General features: G+C 45.0%; 1 protein-coding gene across 4 annotated transcripts in view; it reads left to right on the top strand.

Moving 5' to 3' along the window:
- The first annotated feature begins 13,512 nt into the window (after positions 1-13,512).
- Sash1 (SAM and SH3 domain containing 1) overlaps positions 13,513-24,871 on the top strand; it is a 168,552-nt gene continuing 157,193 nt past the window's right edge. For 2 of the 4 annotated variants that reach the window (XM_057761365.1, XM_057761364.1), the window contains exon 1: positions 13,513-14,174. In XM_057761365.1, coding sequence (XP_057617348.1) covers positions 14,028-14,174 — 147 coding nt within the window. In that variant the 5' untranslated portion in view covers positions 13,513-14,027. Of the gene's footprint in view, positions 14,175-17,204; positions 17,304-24,871 lie in introns of those variants that run through there. The other 2 variants (XM_057761367.1, XM_057761366.1) reach the window with 2 other exon arrangements.

Genomic DNA, 24,871 nt, shown 5'->3' with positions numbered 1-24,871 from the left:
TCCTACCTCTTCTAGTGGACGAGATTTTTGAAAACAGGCCTGTCTTCTGTGATACCTAATACCACGCCAGCCTTCTCCCTATCTGGTGCATAGATAAATGAGGGAATGATTGAATGATAGGCAAAATAAAATCTCCATTACTGCTGCTGGCAGAGGAAGAACTCAACACATCGTGGAACATCTTCAGAGGACAGATAAAGGACATTGAATAACAAATGGGAAAAACGACACATAAAGTGCTGTTTGGTTTCTGTGCTAGGATCAAACCTAGAGCTTTGGGCATTCCGCACATAGACTTTCCGCTGGAGCCACACACGAACCCTCTGGGGCACTTTCAGACAGCTTTGTAAGATGACCTTCAAGGCTGGCATGGTGGCAAACATCTTTAGTCACGCACTCAGGAGCCAGAGGCAGGCAGATCTTCGTGTTTGAGGATAGCCTGGTCTTCATGATGATTTCCAGGCCTGCCAGGCCTATATAGCAAAACCTTGTCTTTAAAAAAAGAAAAAGTGATTTCTTTCTCCCCAGAAGAATGACGCAGGTTAGTGTGTGTGAGCCTGAGTTCACTCATTAGTACTGCATAAACAGTGTGCATGCCTGCAACCCCAGCACTTGGCACGGAAAGGCAGGAGAATCTAAAATCCACGGTCATCCTTGACTACCAGGCTGGCTTGGAAAACGTGAAATCAGCACTTTTCTTTTTTCTTTTTTCTTTTTCTCACCTTGACCAAATACCTAAGAGAGATACTCTAAAGAAAGAAGGGGTTTGGTGCTGTGGTCCAGAGTCATTGAATTTGTTGGTGATGGACCCAGGGTAAGGGAAAACATGGCAATGTAGCATGTCACTGAGCCCACTCACCTCACGGTAGATGAAAAACAGAGGGAGGGGGAGAAGGAGCCAGATATAATCTTCTAAGGCACTCATCCAATGCCTTATTTCCTCCAGCTAAACCCAGTTCCTAACATTTCAACTATTTCTTAAAACATGCCACCAACTGGGAATGAACCAGTAAGCCTTGGGCGGGGCGGGGGGGGCTCATTTCATATTAAAAATGTAACAAACATCCTCTCAATTCTTTTTTGTTTTGTTTTTCAAGACAGGGTTTCTCTGTAGCTTTGGAGCCTGTCCTGGAACTAGCTCTTGTAGACCAGGCTGGTCTCGAACTCACAGAGATCCACCTGCCTCTGCCTCCCAAGTGCTGGGATTAAAGGCGTGCGCCTCCACCACCCGGCAATCCTCTCAATTCTTTTTTTTTTTTTAATATTTATTTATTTATTATGTATACAATGTTCTGTATGTGTGTACGCCTGCAGGCCAGAAGAGGGCACCAGACCTCATTACAGATGGTTGTGAGCTACCATGTGGTTGCTGGGAATTGAACTCAGGACCTTTGGAAGAGCAGGCAGTGCTCTTAACCGCTGAGCCATCTCTCTAGCCCTCCTCTCAATTCTTTCCTTCAAGTTTGGTCCTGTTGCTTTGAGTTAGCCACCCCTTGCACACACACACACACACACACACACACACACTCACACACACACACACACACCACACCCCTTCTCTTAGGACAAAAGTAAACCGTGGGAATTAGACTGTAGCTGGAAGGTAGGACACATGTTTAGCAGGCCCGAGGCCCTGGACTCAATCTGCCGCACCCAAACTGAACAAACAATTGAAAAAAGCAAATTCTTGCCCAGTCTGGAATGAATCAGTGTACATGGCGATCGGCTAAAGCAAGTTTATTTATGGATTTACTAGTGAGGGATGAATTTGTCTCTCGGCTCTCAGGAGTTGCTGCAGAAAGAAATGCAAACGCGGTACAAGTACTTGTCTGCTTCTGTTTGTGTTGATATACCAAGCGCAGCTCTTTTTCCCTGCGCCTTATCTGTGCTTCCGTAAAGAACGCTTGGGCAAATGAAGGTTTGTTTTTTGTTGTTTTTTTTTTTTTTCCCCTCTCCCATGTGTGTTCCATTTAGATCAGGAAACTGGCATTTCAGCCTGGAAGACTTGGGCCAGATGTTGGTTCGCTGGCTGAAAGATTTCCTGCCCCCATAGGTGACCTCTGAAGGCAGAATAGCCTTTTTCTTAATGGATAGGCTGTCCAGATGACCTCATTTCCAGAACAAGGGTTCTTTGTGGAGTGTCTCTTTGCTGTTAGAATCAACATCATCTGATTTTCGAGAACATTCATTCGATGGAGGGTAGCTAGCACCTAGTTGTTTTGCTTATGAGGGATGAGAAGAAATGAGGCATAGACTCTCCATTAAAACATTTTCTTTCAGGCATTCTCTGAGAGAGAAATGGTGAAGAAAACCTGCGGCCTGCTTGCCCACATGACTTTTTTTTTTTTTTTAATTTCTATCTTTATTCATGCCAGCACTGGCTATAGGAACAGTGAGTGTACACTTCCCTAAACAGGGGATCGTTTCACCAAACTCCACCGCGGCACTAACTGAAGAGATCATTCTGACCCCACTGTCCTGTAACTAGAACCTTCTGTCTCTCCCGATGAGAAGCTCTTTGAGGCAGTCCCACATCTTTTGATGAGCTCTTTACAGAGTTCATTTATTAATATTTGCAACTGTGTAAAGACGCTCAGGGAAGTGGTAATAACTGAGCCTGTGTGTGTGTGTGTGTGTGTGTGTGTGTTGAAAGAAAGGATCCAGGAGAAGAAAATGGCCTTGAGTGACTGGGGGAGAAAGTCCATAGGACACCGCTGTACATTCAAAGGAGCAGGGGAGATGTTCAATCGTGTGAGAAAAGAGAGCTATGGTTTAGACATCCCAAAATAATAGAGATTTACAGCTGGAGGGACAGTTGGGGTTCTTTCGTTCAGGAACAAAGAAAGGAGTGGCTCTTTGTGTTGGGCAGCAGATGAATGTTACTAGGAGAGAAATCAAGTAAGTTCCTTGTGATCCAAAAATCTGGGCTCCTCCATGAAGAACAGAACAGAATGAAATAGAGCCACGGAGAGTTAAGGGCAGGTGGCAGTTCCTCATCTAGTCATCGCTATAGTCAACTTCTGAGTCTTTTGAAACAAGAGTAGTAAAAGGAATATCACACCTGTCCTTTAAAAAAAATTTTTTTATTGCGCCAACACCTGTTTTTAACAGAATGCTATGTGTAACTCAGGGTTTTAAAAGGGAAATTATCCATTGCAGAGATAGCTGTCTGTGTAAAGTGCCTGCTGGGAAATCACAGGGACCTCAGCTTGATTCCTAGAACCCAGGAGGAAGAAAAGTCAGGTGTGGTGCATGCTTGTGATGCCACTGCTGGGGAGGCTGAGACGGGGTTCCCTGGGGCTCAATGGCCAGCAGCCTTGCCTCCTTGACAAGTTTCGGGCCAGTGACAGACTCTGTCTCAACAACAATGAGGTAGAGAGCAGGAGAGAGTATCCAACAGCTAAGAACTCTGGTAGAGAACATTTGTTTGGTCCCCAGCACCCTCATGGAGGCGCTCATAACAACCTGAACTCTAATTCCAGGGCATCCACCACCACCTCCGGCCGCTGCAGAGTCCCGCACGCACACACGGCACATACATTCAGGGTTTACAGGTGGACGGTGCTTGAAGGGAACCAAAACGGTTCCTCTGCCTCCAAACAAGAAGTGGAATTCTTACCCCATGGGCCATACCACTGTGGCACCTCAAGGGCACAAAGTAGCGGCTTTAACCAGATATTTTTAATTGAATGGGAATCTCCCCCCCCTCTGCCCCAGCAACGATGTTTAAGTATCAGAGAAGCCAAATAGGCATTCTCATCAAGTTTATATAATAGACAAGATTGATGAGCCAGTTCGGGTGGTGGATGCTTTCCAGCTGTGCTTTTAAGTCTTTGCAGAACTTGGAAACACCCCACAGTCTTGGTATCTCATTAGCACATTTTTTTTACATTCTCAAAAAGTGGAAGTAAAAAGATAAGTGATAAGTAGCCAGGAACACACTTCTTAATATCATTCTCCAAATATTTATCTTTCTGCTTGTGGCAGATCCCGCTAACATAATTTCACGGCTCTCCCTGGGGCAAACCATTTCCATCTAGATTTTTTTTTAAAAATTTATATTGAGTTGGACTTTTTAGGTTCTTTTTTTTTTTTTAAATAGATTGTGATCAGTTCTAGTTGCCCACAGTTTTGGATGTTTGGTTATCATAGGTACCGTTAGACGGCCCACTAGAATCCTGCTTCCTTCCAGCAACGTCTGCTTCTGAATGTATTACTTTTGAATGGCTGTGACCAAAGAGCCTGGCAGAGACAAGGGAGGAGGCTTTACTGCGACCTAAGGTTTTCAAAGGGTCATGGTCCACCACAGTATAGCAAGCCAGTGGGGACTGGGAATGGAAGCATCCAGGCTCATATGTAAAAGAACCAGTTAGCAGAGGAAAAACGAGAAGCCCTTCCTCATGTGGGCGTCATGTAATAAACAGCTGGCTCAAAGAAGGTCTGCACCTTCCAAAGGTGAGGCAGGTGCGATGTAAATATCCTATACAGAGCTTTACATCTGTGGCTCGATGCAATAAATTTTAGGCCTTTTTCTTGACCTCACTAGTCCACTTACATTCTTGTGACTTTTTTTCTTTTTCTTTCTTCACAAACACTATCTCTATCTACCTATTGTCTTTTTTCTGTCTATCTATCTATCTATCTATCTATCTATCTATCTATCTATCTATCTATGTGTCTGTCTATCTTTTATCTATCTTCTATCAATCTATCATCTGTTTATCTTCTATCTCTCTATCATCTATCTATCTATCTGTCTGTCTATCTATCTATCTATCTATCTATCTATCTATCTTTTATCATCTATCATCTATCTTTCTAACCATGTGTCCTTGGTGTGATCCCTTGTTGTGGGATGCAAGAGCCGGGAATCAGGTGCCCTCTGAGCTCAGATCTGTAAACTAGCACTAAGCACGTTCTTCCTTTCTCTCTGTTTTGGAAACTAGCCAAAAGCCCAAGTTTGCTTTCTCTGAAATTTTGATCTTTCTTCCTGTTTCTCTGAAGCCTCCACCTCTCTGCCACATAGCACCTACTGACTTTTGATCCATAGCTGAATATTCCAGTTTTCTTAACCTTTATCTCAAAAGGCATGACTTTCTCGCTTTACTTCTGCCTCCACAGCACTCCCCAAAGCTGCCTGGATTCACAGATTCCCTACCCTGCTGTCTCTCTCAAATTCTGGCGAAATTGCTCTTGAGGTTCCTTCTGAGTCTATTTTAAAATCTTTTATTGTTGAAATTAAGAACCCAAATGGGACCATCAAATTCCTCGGTAGCAGAAGCAGGGAAGGCCTGACAGAGATGATGGCAGTGGGAGTGTGTGACACTCTGCACTTGACGGCGGACAGGATGCAGAAAACAGGGGTGGGCGTGACCTCCAAAGACCTGCCTCTCGTGATCTGTTTGCGTCAGCCAAGCCCTACCTTCTGAAGGATCCACAGCCTTCAAAATAGTGTCACAACCTGGGAACTCCGGGTTTAAGTGAGCCTGTAGAGACATATTTCCGATTCAAAGCACAACTCTATATAATGTGCCAGTTCAGAATTTCACAGTTCAGAACTACATATGACTTTAAGAATTGTCCAGGCTGCCTGGGCATGATGGCATACATTTGTCATTCTGGTACCCGAGGGGCTAAAGCATAAAGACCCATGTTTGAGGCTAGCCCAGTGAGTAGAGTGAATGCTGACTTTATTATTTTTTTTTTAAGCAGAAGGCAATGACTTTCTTTCTTTCTTTCTTTCTTTCTTTCTTTCTTTCTTTCTTTCTTTCTTTCTTTATTGGTTTTTCAAGACAGGGTTTCTCTGTAGCTTTGGAGCCTGTCCTGGAACTAGCTCTTGTAGACCAGGCTGACCTCGAACTCACAGAGATCCACCTGCCTCTGCCTCCCGAGTGCTGGGATTAAAGACGTGTGACACCACCGCCCAGCTGAATGCTGACTTTAAAATAAAGTGACCTAAAATACATTTATCTTTAAATTATGCATATGTGTGCATCTATGTGTGAGTATGTGCATGTGTGGTGTGTGCACATGGTGTGCAGGTGCCTGGGGAGGCCAGAGGTACCAGCTCACTTGGATCTATTAAACACTATCCAGCATGAGTGCTGTGGACAGAACTCAGGTCCTCTGCAAGAGCTCTACCTGCTCTTAAGTGCTGAGCCATCTTTCCAGGCCCAGGTGTATGATTTGTTCTTGTCATTTTATTTGTTTCTCGAGATAGAGTCTCACCATATATCTCCAGTTTGCCCGGACCTTAATATATGGGCCAGCTGGTCTAGAACTCACAGATCTGCCTGCCTTTGCCTCCTGAGTGCTGGAATTAAAGGCGTGCTCCACCACACACAGCTAGTAGTGTGATCTTAGGTTGTGGAAGGAGATACCTGTAATGTTACTGTTGCATCTGCTAGAGTCGTTTGTAGGCAGAATCTTGCTATTTCCATAGCTCCACCCCCAGATGAAGACCTGTAACTAGCTGGTCAGGGAAGTATTGTTGCTTACCAGAGCAGAAGAGATTTGAGATGGGGTCAAAGAGATGACTCACAGCTAAAAGCACTGGCTGTTCTTGCGAGGATCCAAATGTGGTTCCCAGTACAGCAGACCCAGAGAGGCTCACAATGTCCTATAACTCCAGCACCAGGGGACCTGTCACCCTCTTTTGGTTTCTGCAGGCACTCACATGCAGATGCATTCATAAGCATGTGTGCTCACAAGAATACACACACATTAACTAAATAATAAATACACTTGAAAAGTAAAGAGATTTCAGACGAACAAAGCACTTCCGTTCTTGCTTTATTCATCTTCCCCCCTTAACCTCTTTTACCAGTATCCACTTAAAGAAATATTTTCAAATTATTATTTTATGTATATAGGTGTTTTACCTGCATGTATGTCGGTGCACCATTTGCATGCCTGCTGCTTATGGAGGCCAGAAGAAGGTGGAAGATCCTATTTGTTGGAACTGGAGTTACAGATGTCTGTGAGCCATCATGTAGGTGCTGGGACTCAAACCCCGGGTCCTTTGGAAGAGCAGGCTTTGCTTTTAACTGCTGAGCCATCTCTTCAGCCCACGTCTTCATTTTGTTTTCATTTCCCTTTACCTTGATCTCAGATCATCTTTTGTACCTCTCAAGTATTCCTTGACGAAGGGGATTTACAAAACAAGCAAACAAAAGCGAAACAAGTACTGCTTTTGCAGGAGTTGAGATCGCCTTCCAGGCATTTGTGAGGAAAAAAAAACTGGAAAGTTTTGTTGGAGGGAAAACATTTTAGCTTGCAAGTCTCCCCTTGAATTTGGTTCCCCAAGGCATTGTGGAATGCCCCATTTGGGAGTGCCAGAGATGAGACATTGCTGATGAGTGGCAAAAATTAGGCTTATCTGTTTTCATTGCTCAATTTCAGTGCCAAGCAAAAACTGGGCTATTTATCATCTTTCAGATTTAATATATGCTATTAGCAGGAAATGTGTTCTTTAAAACAAAACAACTATTTAAATACAACGTGTTCCCCAAACATGTCCTATTCTTGCAGAGAGTCCATTTTAATGTAAATACCTAATCATCTGCCCTTTGAAACCAAATATACTAGGTGTGGTAGCATGTAAACATGTGATTCTCGCCAAGAAAAATGGGACGATTGCAAGTTGGAGATCAACCTGAGCTAATAGAGTTTAAGGTTAGCCTGGGCTGCATAATAAGACTGTGCTTTTCGCCTAAAACAAAACAAACCAAGAAAACAAAACAAAGCAAGACAACAATCACCCAATCAACTCTCCTGAAGGATATTGTCAAATGAACAAATTCATTTTCTTCCCTCCCTTTCCCCCTCTCTCCTCTGCTTTCTTCTCTCCCCACCAGCTATTTTCAGGCAGGGTCTTAATGAAGTGCAATTGAATTTCTGTTCCCTATGACCTCGCCTCTCAAGTCCTGGGGATTATAGGTGTGTAAAACTACAGTTGCTCACTTATCTCCTAAGATCTTCTTTAATCAGTGAATTTGTTGTTGCTGGTTGTTGTTGTTGTTTTAGTTTGGTTTTTGGTTTTCCACACAGGGTTTCTCGGTGTAACTTTGGAGCCTGTCCTGGAACTTGTTCTGTAGACCAGGCTGACCTCACAGAGATCCACTTGCCTCTGCCTCTGGCATTAAAGGCATGCACCAACAACGCCTGGCTAATCTGTGAATTTTTAAAGTTACATATTTGTTTGTTTGTGAGGACGCACACCATTTTGGAGGTCGGAAGGCAACTACTGGCTCGGGTATAATATTTTTGCTTTTGTTTTATTTTTTTGAGAGAGGACTTTTCTGTGTAGCGCTGAGTATCCTGGAACTTGCTCTATAGACCAGGCTGGTCTGAGAATCAGAGGTTTGTGTCCAGAGTGCTGGGATTCAGGGAACGTGCCTCACTTCTGGTCTAATATTGAAACGTAGTCTGTTAAAACTTCCTCAGCTGTGCATCCTTTTCCTCATTCCTACTTGACCAGAGTGTGCTAGGTTGTCAGTTCAGCCCACAATGCTATGCCCTGGGGATTGGAATCTACAGATTGCTGGACCAAGGCTTGAGGGTGCATGCAGCCCTTTCGTCCCAGCACTGGGAGGCAGAGGCAGAGGCAGGTGGGCTGGTCTGTGAACTCAAGGTCAGTCTGGTTGGTCCACACAGAGATACGGAGCTCCAAGCCAGCCACTTAATGAGACCCTGTCTCAAAGTAAAAAGAAATCCCAAACCAACACCAAGAACAAGATCAATTTGATCAATTTGAGCCTGATTCAGGTCAGCAGAACTCATATGGAAAGCTGGTTCAGGGGTTGAAGTGCTTGTGGTATATAAAAAGAAATATTAAAAAAATTATTAGAAAGAAAAAAAAAAGAGCGCTTGCGGTGCTGAGTTCAGATCTCACACACAGACAATCATCCGGGAACTGTTGTGTATACGTCTGATCCCGGCACCTCAGAATACAGAGACTGGAGGGTCCCTGGGTTTGCTGGCTGCCAGACTATCTGAAAAACAAAGCAAACAAAACAAAACAAAACAAAAACCATGAGTCTCAGGTTCCTGGAGAGACTCAGACTTAAGGAATTAGGCAGAAAGTATACCTGCAGGCATGTTTAACTCTCCCATTCTCCATACAGGAGCACGTACACACACACACACACACACACACACACGCATGCACACACATAAGAGCTGAGTGGACATCCTGGATGGGTGAAGGGAAATCCTAAGTGCTATTTTAGAAAGGGTAAAGTTTATGAGATGTATTTTAATTTTATTTTTATCGTCCTCGTTGTGAAAACTGAAGAGGAATGGGGCATACAGCTCAGTGTGAAGGGCTGGGTTTGCTCTTCAGCACATGAAACAATGAACAACCAAACAACCAAACACCAAAAAAGACAACCAGAACAACAGAGAGGACAAACAGAAGGTGACGGGAGAGTCCTCAGGACCACACCTGCCAGAGGTAATCTCTCAGCTTTATGACTCAGGAACCACATTCCAGGGCTACAAATGACTTCTTGTGACCGGAGATCTTTAGGATCTTTCGGTATGATGAACAAGGAAACTCAGATCCAGCCTCGCAGGATGAGTGGGTGGGGAAGGGCTGGGAAAGGGGTCAAGGTTCTACCATGTAAAGATTCTTGCATAATCACCAATAACCTCAGAAAAAAAGATGGAATTTCCCTCTCTTGCATGGGAGGTAAATAATTTGCCGAATGTTTTTAAACCTAACTTTCTCTCATTCCTAATATTTGTGCTTTCTGGTAGAGCATTTGCTGGCAAGTACAAAGTCCTTGGTTCCGTCCTTAGCTCCGAGGGTGGGGGTGAGAGTGTGGGGTGTGAGGGAGTGGAGGGGGTGGGGGTGTGGGGTGGGGGGATTGGGGGGGGGTGACGATGACACCAAAATGATACTTGTGCTTTGCATGGTAAAACCATGCTTTCACCGCCACCACACTAGTCTAGTTACTTTTCTTGTGTTGTTAGAATGAGTTACTCAGACTGCATCTAGAATCCTAACTACCTTGCAGCTTCTGGAGGAGGGGCCTGAAAATTTGTCACCCTGACCCACAGAAAGAGCAAGTACAGAACAAGCCGGTATGAATATGTATGTGTAGTCCCGTGGTACACAGTATGACAGCAGTTTCCACTAAACTTACTGAGATGACTACATTCTCACAGTTTTCAGGTCGCTTGGTGCAGTAAATATTTATCACACCAGGTGTACTGGCCCAGGCCTGTCATCCTAGCACTTGGGAGGCAGAGAGAAGAGGTCGGTGTATTGGTAAAACCAAAACGCTGCAGGTCCCCGAGTGGCAGCAGCAGGCTACGGGCCGGGCCACGAGGGGGAGTGGGTCCCAGGCAGGGAGTCTCATGACATGTGAGAGAGAGAGAGACAGATAGGCATGCCATGCAGAGAAAGTGGGTTATGGAGGGGAAAGGAGGAAAAGAGAGAAGGGAGAAGAGCAGAGAGAGAGAGAGAGAGAGAGAGAGAGAGAGAGAGACTGGGCCTGGCTTGGGCTTTTGAAATCTTTTTTTTTTTTTTTTTTTTTTGATTTTTCGAGACAGGGTTTCTCTGTGGTTTTGGAGCCTGTCCTGGAACTAACTCTTATAGACCAGGCTGGTCTCGAACTCACAGAGATCCGCCTGCCTCTGCCTCCCGAGTGCTGGGATTAAAGGCGTGCGCCACCATCGCCCGGCTGGCTTTTGAAATCTTGAAACCCACCCCCAGTGGCACAACTTCTCCAAAAAGGCCACACCTACTCTAACAAGGCCTCAACTCCTAATCCTTCTAGTCCACTCAAATAGTACCGCACCATGGTAAGTAAGTATTCAAATATATGAGCCTATAGGGCCATTCTTTTTCAAACCACCCCAGATGCATAATATCAACAAATAAATAAAACCATTTGTCAAGATGCATGGAATTGATTTCCAGGTTCCAGTGAGCTGGAAGAGAGTTGGAGTAGGAAGGCAAATATGGAGGAGGTGGGATCTTAGTATGTTCCCTCAAGAGTCTGTACTTGCCTTATCTTGGCAAGATATGTGGAAATCAAACATACACCACTAAGGGTGGAAGAGGAAGGGGAGGATGATGGTGGTTCTTTGATAAAAGAAGGGAGTTGTCAAAAAGCCTGAGAAGGAATTTGTAGGAGAAAAGATTATGTTTTAGGGCAGTAATCAGCTAGATTTTCAGTTAATTTATGGAAGCTGATTAGGAAAGAGATTCAACTTGTTTGTTTGTTTGTTTATTTAGCAAGACAGTGGTTCACAGAGCCAAAGCCAGTCTTGAACTCCCAATCTTTCTGTCTGTGCAGGATATATAGGCTTAAGCCATTATAAACACAGAGGGAGACAGATTCACACACACACACACACACACACACACACACACTTCTGCTTCTGTTTTTAAATGCTCAAAATTATCTATGTTCCAGAAGTAGAGAGGCCACTAGGCAATATGGCAAATACACAATTTCCCACTATCCACATAAGTATTAGTCCTCCCCCAAAATGCTGTTCATCTCATTTCCTCAGTCAGGCTTAGGGGAGTGCCAGGCAAACTTACTGTGGAGGCGATTAAAGGGTAGATAGCCGTAAGTGCCAAGTGCCAGCTAGGGTTCAATCATTGGTGCATCTCCTGTGTTACAGCGCAACCTGACTATCTTCAGGTGACCCAGAAACATGCAAGCCTCTGTGGGTGGCAATTAGCTTGGCTTGGCCTTGCCTTCTCTTGGTTAGGGAAACTGTAGCATTGAAAGGTCCATGGAGTCAAGAAGAGAAAGACCCCTGACTGGTGTCTGAGACGGGCCCCATCTTTGTCCTAGCTCCCAGTCCTGCTTGTGTAACCCACTTGCCAGGTTTTTATGTAGCAAACAGGCTGCATAGGGCTCTACGTTTCCTGAAGTCAAAATTCTAAATATCCCCATCAAGTCATGGGTAAAGGCTATTTCCCTCTGCTTGCCATTTCTTTGTTTTGATGTCTTTAATAGACAAGACCAATTCTTTTAAAACTCACATTTCTTAGTGGAGTTTGTTTTGGCTCTCAGCATCAAACGGCACCAGAGAAGCCTGAACCACCTGGCTTAACTGCATCAGCCCATAGAAACATCAGACCTGGCCACATTGATTCAGAATCTAGGGCTCTTCTGAAATTAAAACACAGAAAAAATTGGGGGGAAGGATAGTAAAATCTTTCTTTGTGTGTGAATGTGTGTGTTGTGTGTGTATGTATATGTGTGTGTTGTATGCATGTGTGTGTTGTATGTATACGTGTGTTGTGTACATGTTGTGTAAGTGTGTGTGTATACTCATGCACATACCTTTGAAGGTCAGGGGTTGATGTCAGGTGACTTCTACCACTCACCACCTTATTTTATTTTATTTTATTTGAGACATGTTCTTTCTCAGAACCTGGAGCTCATGAGCTGTCTGGACTTGCTGGCCACCAAAGTCACAAGAATTCTGCTGTCCCTCCATCCCAGTCCTGGGATTATAGGCCCATATGACTAATGTAGGTTTTTACTTGATTCTGGGGATTTGAAATCAGGTCCTCACTTTCAAACAAGCCCTTCCCCCCCCCCCGCCCCCTTGCCAACCATCTCTCCTGCCCACTTCTTTTCTTTTTGGGTTTTGAGTTCGTCAATGAGAGATATTCTCCCATTACACAGATTGGTGTTCTCAAGGCCAAGAGGATGCAGAGGACATGCTTAACTGCTTCCATCTATGTAAGCTGAGAAAGAAAAGGAGTAACTGTAGAACTGTTCTGTCCCTGGGGTCCCCCGCTTCATCCCCTGTCCACCCCAACTCTTTGACCCAAGTCTTTAATAAGGGACAGATTTCCTTGGGTTTCTTTAGTTTCACAAAGTGTCATCTCTTAGGAAAAATTCTCTGAGTGGAGAAAAAGAAAATGGGGAGGGGGCAAAAGAAAAAAGTAATAACCTCTTCAGGGCTTTTTCCTTGTCAAAACACACACAGGCCTGGAATGTGCATGGGTTGAACGGTCATAAAATTAACCTTTAGTTTTGAACATACCCCTTGCCTGTGTTTTTCATGTAAAAAACCCTTTTCGTGTAAAACCAAACAAAACAAACAAAAAAAAACCCTTACGACCCAAATATGGTCTCCCCTAATTACCCGAAAACCCTGTACGTTGCACAGCACTTTGGCCACTTGGTAGCCAAAATGTCCCCACTCTTCCAAGGACCCAAACAATGGCTCGTGCCCAGGCGAGTTTCGTCACACTTTGTTTTCCAAGAAGCCTGGGCCGACAGACAGGGCTGTGATTGCATGGGTAGTTGGACTTGCCCAGGGCGAGGTGTGGGTTGTCACCATACTAACCCCTCGTTTAAGCGAGCAGTTTAAAGATTAACTTTCTGCTGTTTCTGTGGCGGAAGGCGCGAAGTGAATGGTGCGATCGGGGACTTGTGCGGGGTCCGGGGCCCGCGGCGCTGCTGCGCTTTCAACAGGCGATTTGTTGGCTGGGCTGGGGCTCATTTCCATGCAAAGCGCCTGACATCAGAGCACCTTTTGTTGCTAAACGCTTTCTTGAGCCTGGAGGGGAGGGAGTCATGTGGAGTTGGAAGAGCTCATTCCGAAGAGAGGGGTCCGGGACTGGCTAGCCCGTGTCCACAGGCGCCACCGTCCACTGTCCGGCCCTGCGCAGACTCTCTAGTACAGGCGAGTCGCGTGCCGCCCGGAGCGGGACTCCATCGCTGGACACAGATCCTGTGCCGTGGGGGCTCCTAGCTCCCTCGCCCTACGAGCTCCCTACCGCAGCCAGTGGTGCCGACTCGGCTCCAGCTACCCTGTTGCTGCGCCCCGCCCGGCTAGGAAAAGTTTCTGGAGTTGTCAATCGCGGTCGCTGCGAATCGAGGTGCAGAGTCCTGGCAGTGGGGCTCGTACCCGGCGCAGCCTGGGGCATGCGACGCGGGGGCGCGGCCCGGTGACGCCGCGGGCGGGGACCTTGCGCCCCGGCGGCCGACGCGCGGCTGTGGGCCGTGGGTAGCGCGGGGACCCGGACGCACGGGGACGCGGTCATGGAGGAGGACACGGGAGCTGCTGGCCCGGCGCCGGAGCCGGAGCGGGAGCCCGAGCCCGAGGTGGAAGCCGCGCAGGAACCTGAGCCGGAGGCCGGCACCTCTGAGGCGTTCTCCCGCCTCTGGACGGACGTGATGGGCATCCTGGTGAGCTACCTGGGGAAGAGTGCTCGGAAAGCGGGACTCGCCCCTCGCCTGTCCGTTTAGGGGGATCCTTTCTTCTCCCCGCTGTCTTCTCTTGATATAAGACTTCAAACTGTAATTAAAAAATATTTAAAAATAACCACCCACCGGTTACATCAGTGGCGGCTTTTGAACAATCGGCTGTAGTCAGGGACACCTGTTTAGAAAAGTTGGCGTAGAAAAAGCCAGAAAGAGTAGATGTAAATACTACTTGTAAATATTTGGCGGGTGGACTCCTCATGGACTCACGGCAGTGATGTTTATCCGCACAGGGCTTGTCGTGTGCCCACGAGAGGAAAACAACCATTTCCTTATGCACAACTACCACAGTGTTTACTCGCTCAGCCCGCGGTTCTGCCAGTTTGTAGAATCACAGGGTATTTGTTTTATTTGTTTGGGACTGAAAACAATAGGAGATATATTGCTGAGCGTGTTGATAAGAGGTTTTGAACTGTCCTGTGACTCAAAGCGCCCATGGAAATTAATTTAATTCTGGAAAGCAGTTTTTATACCCCGGAGATGAAGTTTAGTAGCAGGTTTGCATGGCTAGGGCTTTTACCCACAGACGTCTTAACCCATGTGAGGATTTCAGATCGCCAGAGGTGTAGCTCATCCGAAAACACTCGAACATTTACTCTGAGGTACTCATTTTCTCTCAGGAGTAGGCGTTTTTTAGCTGCGTCTCTGTGGCAACAATACAGCCTGTAGTTTTCACCTAGGTGGAAAGGTGTATGCCTGGTTCAAATCCCTGGTCTCCAACTGGCTGCGATTACCTTGGCCAGGTCATTCACCCCTTGTGAGTCTCCATCTCATCAGCTGAAACACTGGGTAAGAAGTCTTGCTTCTTGGATTTTATGAGATGCACTGGGCGGATGTGTATGAAGCGCTCAACTACCGCCTGATGAATAAATAGTAGATGTTCAATGACTTCAGCTCGGTTTATTTATTTATTTATTTTCTGCACCTCGAGCCTGTCTCTCATCTTTCTGGACACCTTGAAGTTCAGTGTGCCCCATTTTTCTGGGTTAAAGATTTCTACCTGAGCTTTAGACTATATAATAAAAGACACATTTACCTATGATAGAATTGTTAAGTACACAGCACGCTGTGTACATACACCATAATATTTTGGATTTAAAATCCGTCGCATTTTCTAAGCCTTTCAGATGTGTAAGATGCTCGGTTGGAATTCCAGGAAAACCAGTGAGCGTTTTAAATTGGTGACCGAGAGTTTGAAGTTCAACCAGCAGACACCTTATCTGGTTCTTGCCCAGAAGCTGCTCTGTGAATTTTCCGGCTCTGAGAAGACTGGTTTTGATAGCATCACAGTGCATCTTTCAGGAGGGTGTGGGCTGGGTGTGCGTGGGGCGGGGGTTGCTGGCAAAAATGCAAGCTGTACTGAGTGCCGTATGGGGAGGAGGATTGGCAGGTGGTACTTTCTGAATATTTGTTTTTCTTTGGCTGGCAGATTCCAGCACTGTTTAGTTGTTCAGAGTGTTCTTTGGCTGAGTTAAAGATGGGGTGGGGCACTAGTGGATCAAACCTGTTACTCAAAGAGCAAATGCATGCAGGAGAAAAGAAAATAGGTGCTCCTACGGCTTAGAGCAGAGTGTGAAGCCGGGAGAGAGAAAGTCCCTGTGGCCTAAATGTTTTCCTATCCCTTGTGCAGTCTTGATTTTCTTTGGGACAAACCTTGGGCATTTCTTAGTAAACTGCAGGAAGGGACACCTGACTGCCTTGTTTTATACATTTCTAGTGGGGAGGTCCCATGTTAAAAGGCAGGATCTCACTACCAATAGAGAACTGTTCTCCAAGAGTGTATAAACAACTGCATCTTTCTGGAATATATGAAGGCACAGAGGTGACATTTGGGTTGCTCCCTTCTTGCAGAAGCACGAGGCACAGTTTCCTTCATTTTGTGTTTGTAATTGTGGGATTGTACAGTCATCTAAAGGGTCTGACCAATGGCACGTACCTTGCTAGTGACAATGCCTGAGCTGACCCATTGCCTGTCAGTCAGCCTAGTAGGCAAGCAATAGCCATTTTTAGGTAGAAGAGCAGGATCCCATCTCTGACAGCCCCCTCCCTTCTGTAACTTGGGCAAGGCCGAGGGTGAGGGTGGAATTTATTGGTTATATCCTAGGGAAGGCTGTGGTGAAGGGTTATTAGTGAATTAATTAGTTATAATTCAGTAAACAAGGTATGAATACTTGAGTTCACTAGAACACATTTTGCTTACAAATTAATTCAGTCCATGCCCAGTTAAGCAGCAAATAGTTACTTTTCAGATAATTGTTAACAAAATACTTAGAGAATACTAAAACAGTCTAAACCATGGAAATAAAGTAATGACCGAGCACATAAACACTAGTAAGTCAACACAGAATAGTGAATGAAGAGAGGCTGACTCATGGGAGTCTCTGCTGTGATGAGCTGACCGGGCTCAGTATCTGAGATCAGTCTTCAGTCTGCATTGCCTGTAATTAACTGGGTGTTTAGCACATCATTTGTCAAGTCAGAAAAGAGGCATGTGCTTTTTAAATACAGAAGTCCCATTAAAATGTATCTCCTTATAGCAGGAGTACTTATGAGGGTGCTAATGAATTCTGTCCCAGCAAAAGCTACCAACTGGGGCAATTTCATCAGGTCAACCAAAATCCGGGTGCTTCCAAGGTAACGGCAAGTCGTGAAATGTTTGTAAGCCCTGTTCTTTTGAAACTGGTCATTCTTTTAGATAGCTCTACAGTGTGGCCAGGCAGGCCTAAATTTCTCAAAGCCTGACACCTTCCTGCCTGCCCAGAAGTGCAGAATTGGAGTCCACTGTGGTTGTTTTTTCTTTTCTCTTTACCATTTCTCTACCCCTAGTTTTCTGGTTGGGGATAGTACTTATTTTTTCCGAGTGGGAATTGCCAAGTTTATTTAGATATGGTTAGATAGGAAAGGTTTTTTTTTTTTTTTTTTTTTTTTGTCTTTCCCAGGACTGATCATCTTTATGGCAAATTGTGGTAGCAGTCATTCAGCTTTGGCCTCCGGTAGCCGAGGGCCTCTTAGGCTGAGCCAGGCCTCCATGACTGCTGACTGGGAAGAAGTGTGGTAAGCGCTTATTGTTCCCGGGACCCTGTGAGACACCCCCACCCCCACCCGAGGCTTCCTCTGTTCCCTCTGGCCTCCCTAGTTTCTCCTCAGTTCCCAGCGCTCCCAGTAGACGCCCACTGTGGAGAGAGCACCTCAGAATTCTAGAAACTGCACTGTAGGCTTGAGTCCTCAGAGCTATTGTATCCAGCTGTCCAGCTGTTTACGCCCGTTCTGAAATAAAGCAGAACCCCAAAACCTAAATGAAGGAAGAAGGAAAACAAACGGAAGAATGCTTTCTTTTGTCAGGCCGAGTGTGGGGGAGGAGAGATGCTAGTGAGGTCCTGAGGGGGTCTTTAGCATGCTGACTCCTTGGGGAACAGTTAATTTACATGTACCCTGGGGAGGTGTCTCCAGCGACGGCCTATCAAGGAATGATCTAATTAAATTTACACATTGGAATTTGAGAGTCTGGGGCTGGGGGTGTGGCTCAGTGGGTAGTGCGCTTGCCTAGTAGGCAGGGAAGAGTGCTACTTCACTCTGGGGTGATGGCACACACCTGTAGTCCCAGCGATGCACTGGAGGCAAAGGCGGGAGAATCAGAAGCTCAGGGTCATCCTCAGACTTGAGAGCAGAGAAGGAGTGGGGGTGGGGAGGTCAAGGTGAGGGCGATGATTTGCTCCAGGTAATCCTTGACGTGAAGGGCTATAAAGAAACAACAAAACAAAACAAAACAGGCATTCAGAGCTGTGGGGGAGGGTTGCATTTTTTCCGTGTCAGAGGCCCCTGTTCCCATGCTACCTCCTTTCCTTGGGATCTTGCCCACTGGCTTTCATTTGCCATTCTCTGCCTTCTCTGTTCCTTCTCCATCCTATGAACCTTCCCTCTCCATTGCCCGGTGTGGCAGGATGGTGGAGGCAGCCCTCAGTAAGCGTGAGGCTGGCGTTTTCTTGCTGGGCTGAGCCTCTGCACCTCGCCTCTCAGTAGGTTTGGACACCCATGCAGATATGTCAGCAAAAAAGAGCAGTAGGGAAAATAGAGGAACGACAGTGTATTGAATGTAGCTACACTGGGAAGAACATCCCAGACAGACCCTAAGTTTGTCTTTGGGGTCCCGACTTGAGGTTTAGGTTTAAATAGAAAACAAGCCAGCATAATGAAGCAGTCCTAGTTACTCTTGTGTCCAGTGCCCTGCTGCTGGACACTGTTGACTCATTCTTGCCTCTGGTGTGGTCATGCGAGAGCTGGTCAGGTAAGTTGGTACTCTGTTAATCTGTTAGTGTCTAAGGCTACAGCCATGGACAATTGTCCTCATCTGTGGAGGCATGGGTGGCGGTCTGTGCTGGGAGGTTCCACTCTTCCCGGAACTTAGGTGACTCAAGAGGAAGGCTTTAGGAGGTAACTTATCTCTGAGCCTTAGATGAAACAGTCCCACCATGAAGGTAAAGACCTCGCTGTGGCTTTCCTCTTGCTTTGAGTCACCCTGTGGGCCCCGGAGAGGGAGTCCATGCATTTTACATAGCAAAAGGGGCTTCTAGGTGATTGTGTCACTACTGTCCTCATTTTGCAGTCCAGAGGTCGTATGTCTGCTAGAGGAAGGGCCTGCCTAGCTGAGAAGAGGGGGATAAAGCGGAAGAGAACAGACCAGTGACGTGGGCGCAGTGTTCAGTGCCCACCACGTCATCGTCCTTCCGGCTTCAGTGAGGAGCCATTGCAGGATTATAAACTGGTGTGGGATACATCTGTGTTTTTCGGAAGTGCCTCTTGAAGCTGGGGGTGTAACTCAGTGCTGTATTGCCCACCTCGCCTGAGCAAGACCCTGTGTTCAACTGCTGCCTCTGCGCCCCCACAAAAGGCAAGGTTTTTAGCGGGATTACTAAAGTGGTGGCTCCCTTCATAAAGTTTCTACCCAAGAGCATGAGGACCTGAGTGTGGCTTCCTAACATCCATGTGTGAAAAGCCTGGTGTGCTTTAGTGGCTGTAACTGCCTAGCCGAGAGGGAGACAGTGGATCCTGGAGAGAGATCGGAGGAGGTGGTGAGGACACTGGCTAGCCAGACAAGTCAACTGTGAGCCCCTGGAGAGCTCTCAAAAGATAAGGAAGAGATAGAGTGGAAAATAACTGCTGTTGACCTCTGGCCTACACACACACACACTGCACAGACAAAAAATACGTTTAAGAAAAAATGCTGGGCTGGAGCGATGGCTCAGCGGTTAAGAGCATTGCCTGCTCTTCCAAAGGTCCTGAGTTCAATTCCCACCAACCACATGGTGGCTCACAACCATCCGTAATGAGGTCTGACCCTCTTCTGGCCTTCAGGGATACACGCAGACAGAATATTGTATACATAATAAATAAATATTAAAAAAATTTTTAAAAAAGAAAAAAAAATGCTAGTTAGTGGTAATAAATTGGCAATGTCTCTGGAGGAAGAAATGAACACTGACATAAATGGTTTCTATGACTTTAACCGAAGTAAAATCTTGTGGGTTTGGAGACTGCACTAGTGGTCCAGCCAGGGGGAATGGATGAGGGTGGGAGCTACACGTATATACGTTCCATTTTTATCTCTCCTCTAATAACGCCAAGGCAAAGCTTTCACTGCACAGCAAAAGAAATAAAGGTTTGCTTCCCACCAACGCTTAAAAAGATCAACACTACTGCCTGAATATCTGGCTCCGTAGTACCTGAGCCCCCTTCTGGCCTCCAAGGGCACCAGCACACAGTGCACATACACACACACACAAACATACACACACATAGAGATAAATCTTTTTAAACAATTTTTTTATTTATACTTTTGTCATGTGGCCTGAAACTCTATAATCCAGGCTGGATCCAAACCCACAGTCCCTTCTATTTCAGTCTCTGAAGTTTTGGGTTTACAAGTATGAATCACAACGCCCAACTACAAATAAACTTTTTTTTAAAAAAAATATTTATTTATTTATTATGTATACAATATTCTGTCTGTGCGTATGTCTGCAGGCCAGAAGAGGGCACCAGACCTCATTACAGATAGTTGTGAGCCACCATGTGGTTGCCGGGAATTGAACTCAGGACCTTTGGAAGAGCAGGCAATGCTCTTAACCACTGAGCCATCTCTCCGGCCCCCATAAACTTTTTTTTTAAATAAGTACTTTACTTCTTTATCTAGACCAGAGATCCTCAACCTGTGGGTCTTGTCCTCTTTAGGGGTCAAACGACCCTTTTCACAGGAGTCGTGGATCAGATGTCCTGCAGATCAGATATTTACATTACAAATTCATAACAGTAGCAAAATTTATAGTTATGAATTAGCAACGGGATAATTTCATGGTTGGGGTGGTCACCACAACATGAGGAACTGTGAAAGGGTCGCCGTGCCAGGAAGGTTGAGAAGCACCGCTTTAGATGAAGTTGGACTCCTTTCTTCGGTGTATCCATAACTGTCTATTTGTATATCTAACCTGATAAAATTCCTACTTCCTGTGAAGTCGGTTTTATAACTTTAACAAGACGATCTTGTGATGTTTGCTTGTTTCCTAATGCTACTGATGGAGCTCAGGGCCTCCTGTGTGATAGACAATAGTCTCTACCGCTAAGTGTCTTCCTGACCTAAGGAGGGATTTAAATGGCTGGAGGCTGGGACTCTGAATTATCTTTGCCTTGTAAACCAGTGGAGGGAAGACCAAGGCTTTAAGAATTAGCCAAAGCTTTAGGTAATTTCGAGTTAAACTCTGTTTTGGTAGCTACAAGGCATTGTCATGCTTTGGAAGCAGTCTCATTCCTTTAATTGGCTGGGTAATGAGACCTGAGTTTGGCGGTTTGGTTCCCATTGGCCTTGCTCCCAGCCAGCTGCCTGGTGTCTCTTTTGCTTTGTTGGACACCATTAATTCTTTATGAGGAGGAATGCCACCTGGAGACAACCTGCCCTGTGTCTTTGTAGGCACATTAGGTCATGTGATCTAGACATTACCATCAAAGAGACTGCTCTGCCAGGCAGAGGGTAGCTCTGGTGAAGAAATCAACACTGGATGCTGGGACAGTCCACCTTTGTAAAGGGAGACTGGTCATTGGTTTCCTGCCCGCCCACACCACCGGTTTTTGGGTTTTTGTGATCCGTCTTTTTTGTTTGTTTGTTTCCCTCCTGAAGGAATTGTCTAGTCTTGGACCTTTGGAAGCTGTCTGGGAGAAATGCGAATCACTTTTGTTTAGACTGTGCTTTCAGACTGTCTGCAGAGATACGTCTGCAGATTCCACCTTGCACAGTTGGCTTTAGTGCTGTTATCTCTTCCTCTTCTTCCTTTTTGAGAATTCTTTTTTTTAAAAAAAAAAAAAAGATTTATTTATTATGTGTACAGTATTCTTAGTATTCTGTCTGCATGTATGCCTGCAGGCCAGAGGAGGGCACCAGATCTCATTACAGATGGTTGTGAGCCACCATGTGATTGCTGGGAATTGAACTCAGGACCTTTGGAAGAGCAGGCAGTGCTCTTAACCACAGAGCAATCTCTCCAGCCCCCCTTTTTGAGAATTCTACTCTATATCTAACTGGATTGGAACTCCCTACATTGCCCACCCAGGCTAGCCTTGAACTTGTCGCCATCCTCCTGCTACAGCTTCCTTCCGAATTGGGCTTTCACAGGCCTTTAAGGCAGGGGTGAGGGAAGGAGGTGTGACGAGTCAGTGTACCTGCTTGTCTCATTCTTTCTCCTACAGACAGTTAATTGATAAGAAAATAAATGAATGTCTCATATAATTTTAGCCTCATGCCTTTTAAGACTAAAATTTAATTTTTTAGTATGTGTCCTACATCCTAGCTCTTTTAAAATTTATTCTAAGTACCTTTTAGTAGTTCTAACTAAGCCTTGTAGTCTGACAAGTCCTTTTTTTAAAACTTAGAGCAAAAATTGTTTATATGATTTTTTAATGTGTGCTTTGAAAATATAGTGTTCTATATTAAGTTATTAGTAGATAAAAGGAGTGTTTTAGCTCAAGAATGTCTGTCTCTGATATAGGATTACCTATTTTTTTGGTGAATTTTTAAAGACCTTACTTATGAAATAAACAGCTAATAAGTTTGCATTTGCTACCTCAAATGCCTTTTCTTTCTTTTTTTTTTGTTTCTTCTTTTCTGTCTTTCTTTTTCTTCTTCTTTTTTTTTTCCTTTGGTTTTCCAAGAAAAGTTTCTCTGTGTAACAGTCCTGGTTTTCCTAAAACTTGCTTTGCTTTGTAGACTAGGCTGTCCTCGGACTCAGAGATCTACCTGCCTCTACCTCTCAAGTGCTGGGATTAAAGGCATGGGCCTTCACACCTGACTCAAATGCCCTTTGAATTTACAAGAAGAAATTTAAAGTTTGGAAACAAATAAATATCTGGTCTCTGTTGCACTTTCCTATAACCTTAGCACTTGGGAGGCTGAGGCAGGAGGATTATGAAAGGCCAGCATGGACATAGCAAGAGTCTCAAAAAACAAAAACAAAAACAAAAACAAAAAAAAAAAAAGAGAGAGAGAGAGAGAGAAAAACAAAAATAAATGCATGAATCATTTCAAGTTGTTAACTTGTCAAGTTACTTGCCAAGTTACTTGTTTGAAATATTTTCTTTATTCAAAAGAGAAAACATGAATGCTTTTAGAAGCTGGGATTGTCTTGAGATCAAATGCTATTTGTAATGAAAATGCTATTTCTATTTAAAAGTTATCTAGAATGCTATTTTTACTTCTCATTGTGTCTGTTTTACTTCTCACAGTACAACAATGTGAGACTCTTTTATATCTAAGTGGTTTTTAAGAGAAAGTCACATGATTTTTATTTATATAAGTCCATAAAACTTTAAGAGGTTTTTATTTTATTAATTTACTTTTAGACGGGGTCGGATGTAGCCAAAGCTGGTCTCAATTTGGATACGTAGAGCAGGATAACCTTGACACAGGTGTCTCTATCTGTGGCTCCCAAGTGCTGGAATTGTAGGTGTCCCGACCAAGGCCGGGTTACTAGAACTTCACACCTGCTGGGCAACCACTACCAAGGTGCTGTGCCACCGTGCCCAGCTTTACACTTATATTCTAATCATGGAAAAACAAGCACTCAAACGAAAACCCAACCTCATGTATTCACATCAGATCAAACCCATCATCCCTCTCCTCTAACACTGTCTCCCCTAACGTTGTTACTTTTTATGGTGAAAATGTCCGGAGTTCTTTCTTCTAGCTTTTGGCAACACACAGCACATCATTGCCGTCCCTAGTCAACCTCCTGCCCGCAGCTGTGCAGAACTGGTTTCTCCCATCTGTCACTTGGTGCCCCTCAGTCAGCCTCTCCCCAACTCACCCCATCCTTACTCTTCTCTGGCCTCTACTAACTACCTTTAAAAAAAAAAAGAAAAGGAAAAAAAAATTATTTCTTTTTTTTTTTTTTTTTTTTTGGTTTTTCGAGACAGGGTTTCTCTGTGTTTTTGGAGCCTGTCCTGGAACTAGCTCTTGTAGACCAGGCTGGTCTCGAACTCACAGAGATCCGCCTGCCTCTGCCTTCCGATTAAAGGCGTGCGCCACCACCGCCCGGCTCATTTATTTAATTTTTAATTTCACTTATGTGCCTGTGTATCGCTGTAAGTTCATGTGCACATGTATGTGCAGGTGCCTGTGGCGGAAGCCAGAGGGTGTTGCATCTCCTGGAACTGGAGTTATGGACGGTTGTAAGCCCCCGGGTGTCGGTGCTGGTAGCTGAACCTAGGTCTTCTGCAGGATCAGTAAGTCCTCCCAGCTGCAGCCCCTGCCTGGCAGCCACCATCTTCTTTCTGCTTCTGTGAGACTGACTCCGTCACATCCCGCATGTGAAGGAGATCACAGCTTAAGAAGATGTATGTTGTCGAGACCAGCCTGGTCTACAAGAGCTAGTTCCAGGATAGGCTCCAAAACCACAGAGGAACCCTGTCTCGAAAAACCAAAAAAAAAAAAAAAAAAAAAGAAGAAGAAGATGTATGTTGTTAGTGTGTCTGTTAGTTTCTGAGAAATGCTGGGGTGAGACCGTGGTGTCCATCTGTATGCTTAGGTTTATGCTGTTCCTTAAAGATGGTGGTGAGAGCATTTTAATAGGCAACTTAAAGAGACAAGCAGTATGTTAAAGCCTCCACTCCACTAATGACTTTATTTTCTGAGTGTCTGTTGTTTCAGGGAAAATCATTAACCCCTAATGTATAAAATGGTTCATCTACATACTTTTCTGGGTACTTGTGCATTTAATAATTGATGAATTAAGGTATCATGTAGCCCAAACTGGTTTCAAACTTGCTGTTGGTTAAGAAAGACTTCTAACTTCTCATCCTGCTACCTCCATCCCCAAGTGACAGGATAATAACGTATCCCATCATACCAGTTAATGTGGGGCTGGTGGGGGGATGACCCAGGACTCTGTGGCTATGGCAAGCATTCTACCCACATACATTTTTATATGGAATTAACTTTATTGTAAACCTAAGGAAACATATGTGACTGTAAGAGAATGTCCAGAAGAAGTTTGAGATAAAGGGAAAAGTCTGTAGAGACCCTGAATGAATTATTCAGAAGAAGCAAAGCATTTCATTTTGAAGGCACATTTGATTATGAA

Source organism: Chionomys nivalis, chromosome 2, assembly GCF_950005125.1.
Source record: "Chionomys nivalis chromosome 2, mChiNiv1.1, whole genome shotgun sequence".
In the NCBI taxonomy this organism is placed as follows: Eukaryota; Metazoa; Chordata; class Mammalia; order Rodentia; family Cricetidae; genus Chionomys; species Chionomys nivalis.
The sequence above is the reverse complement of the archived record's forward strand: the minus strand, read 5'-3'. Positions and strand labels throughout refer to the sequence as shown.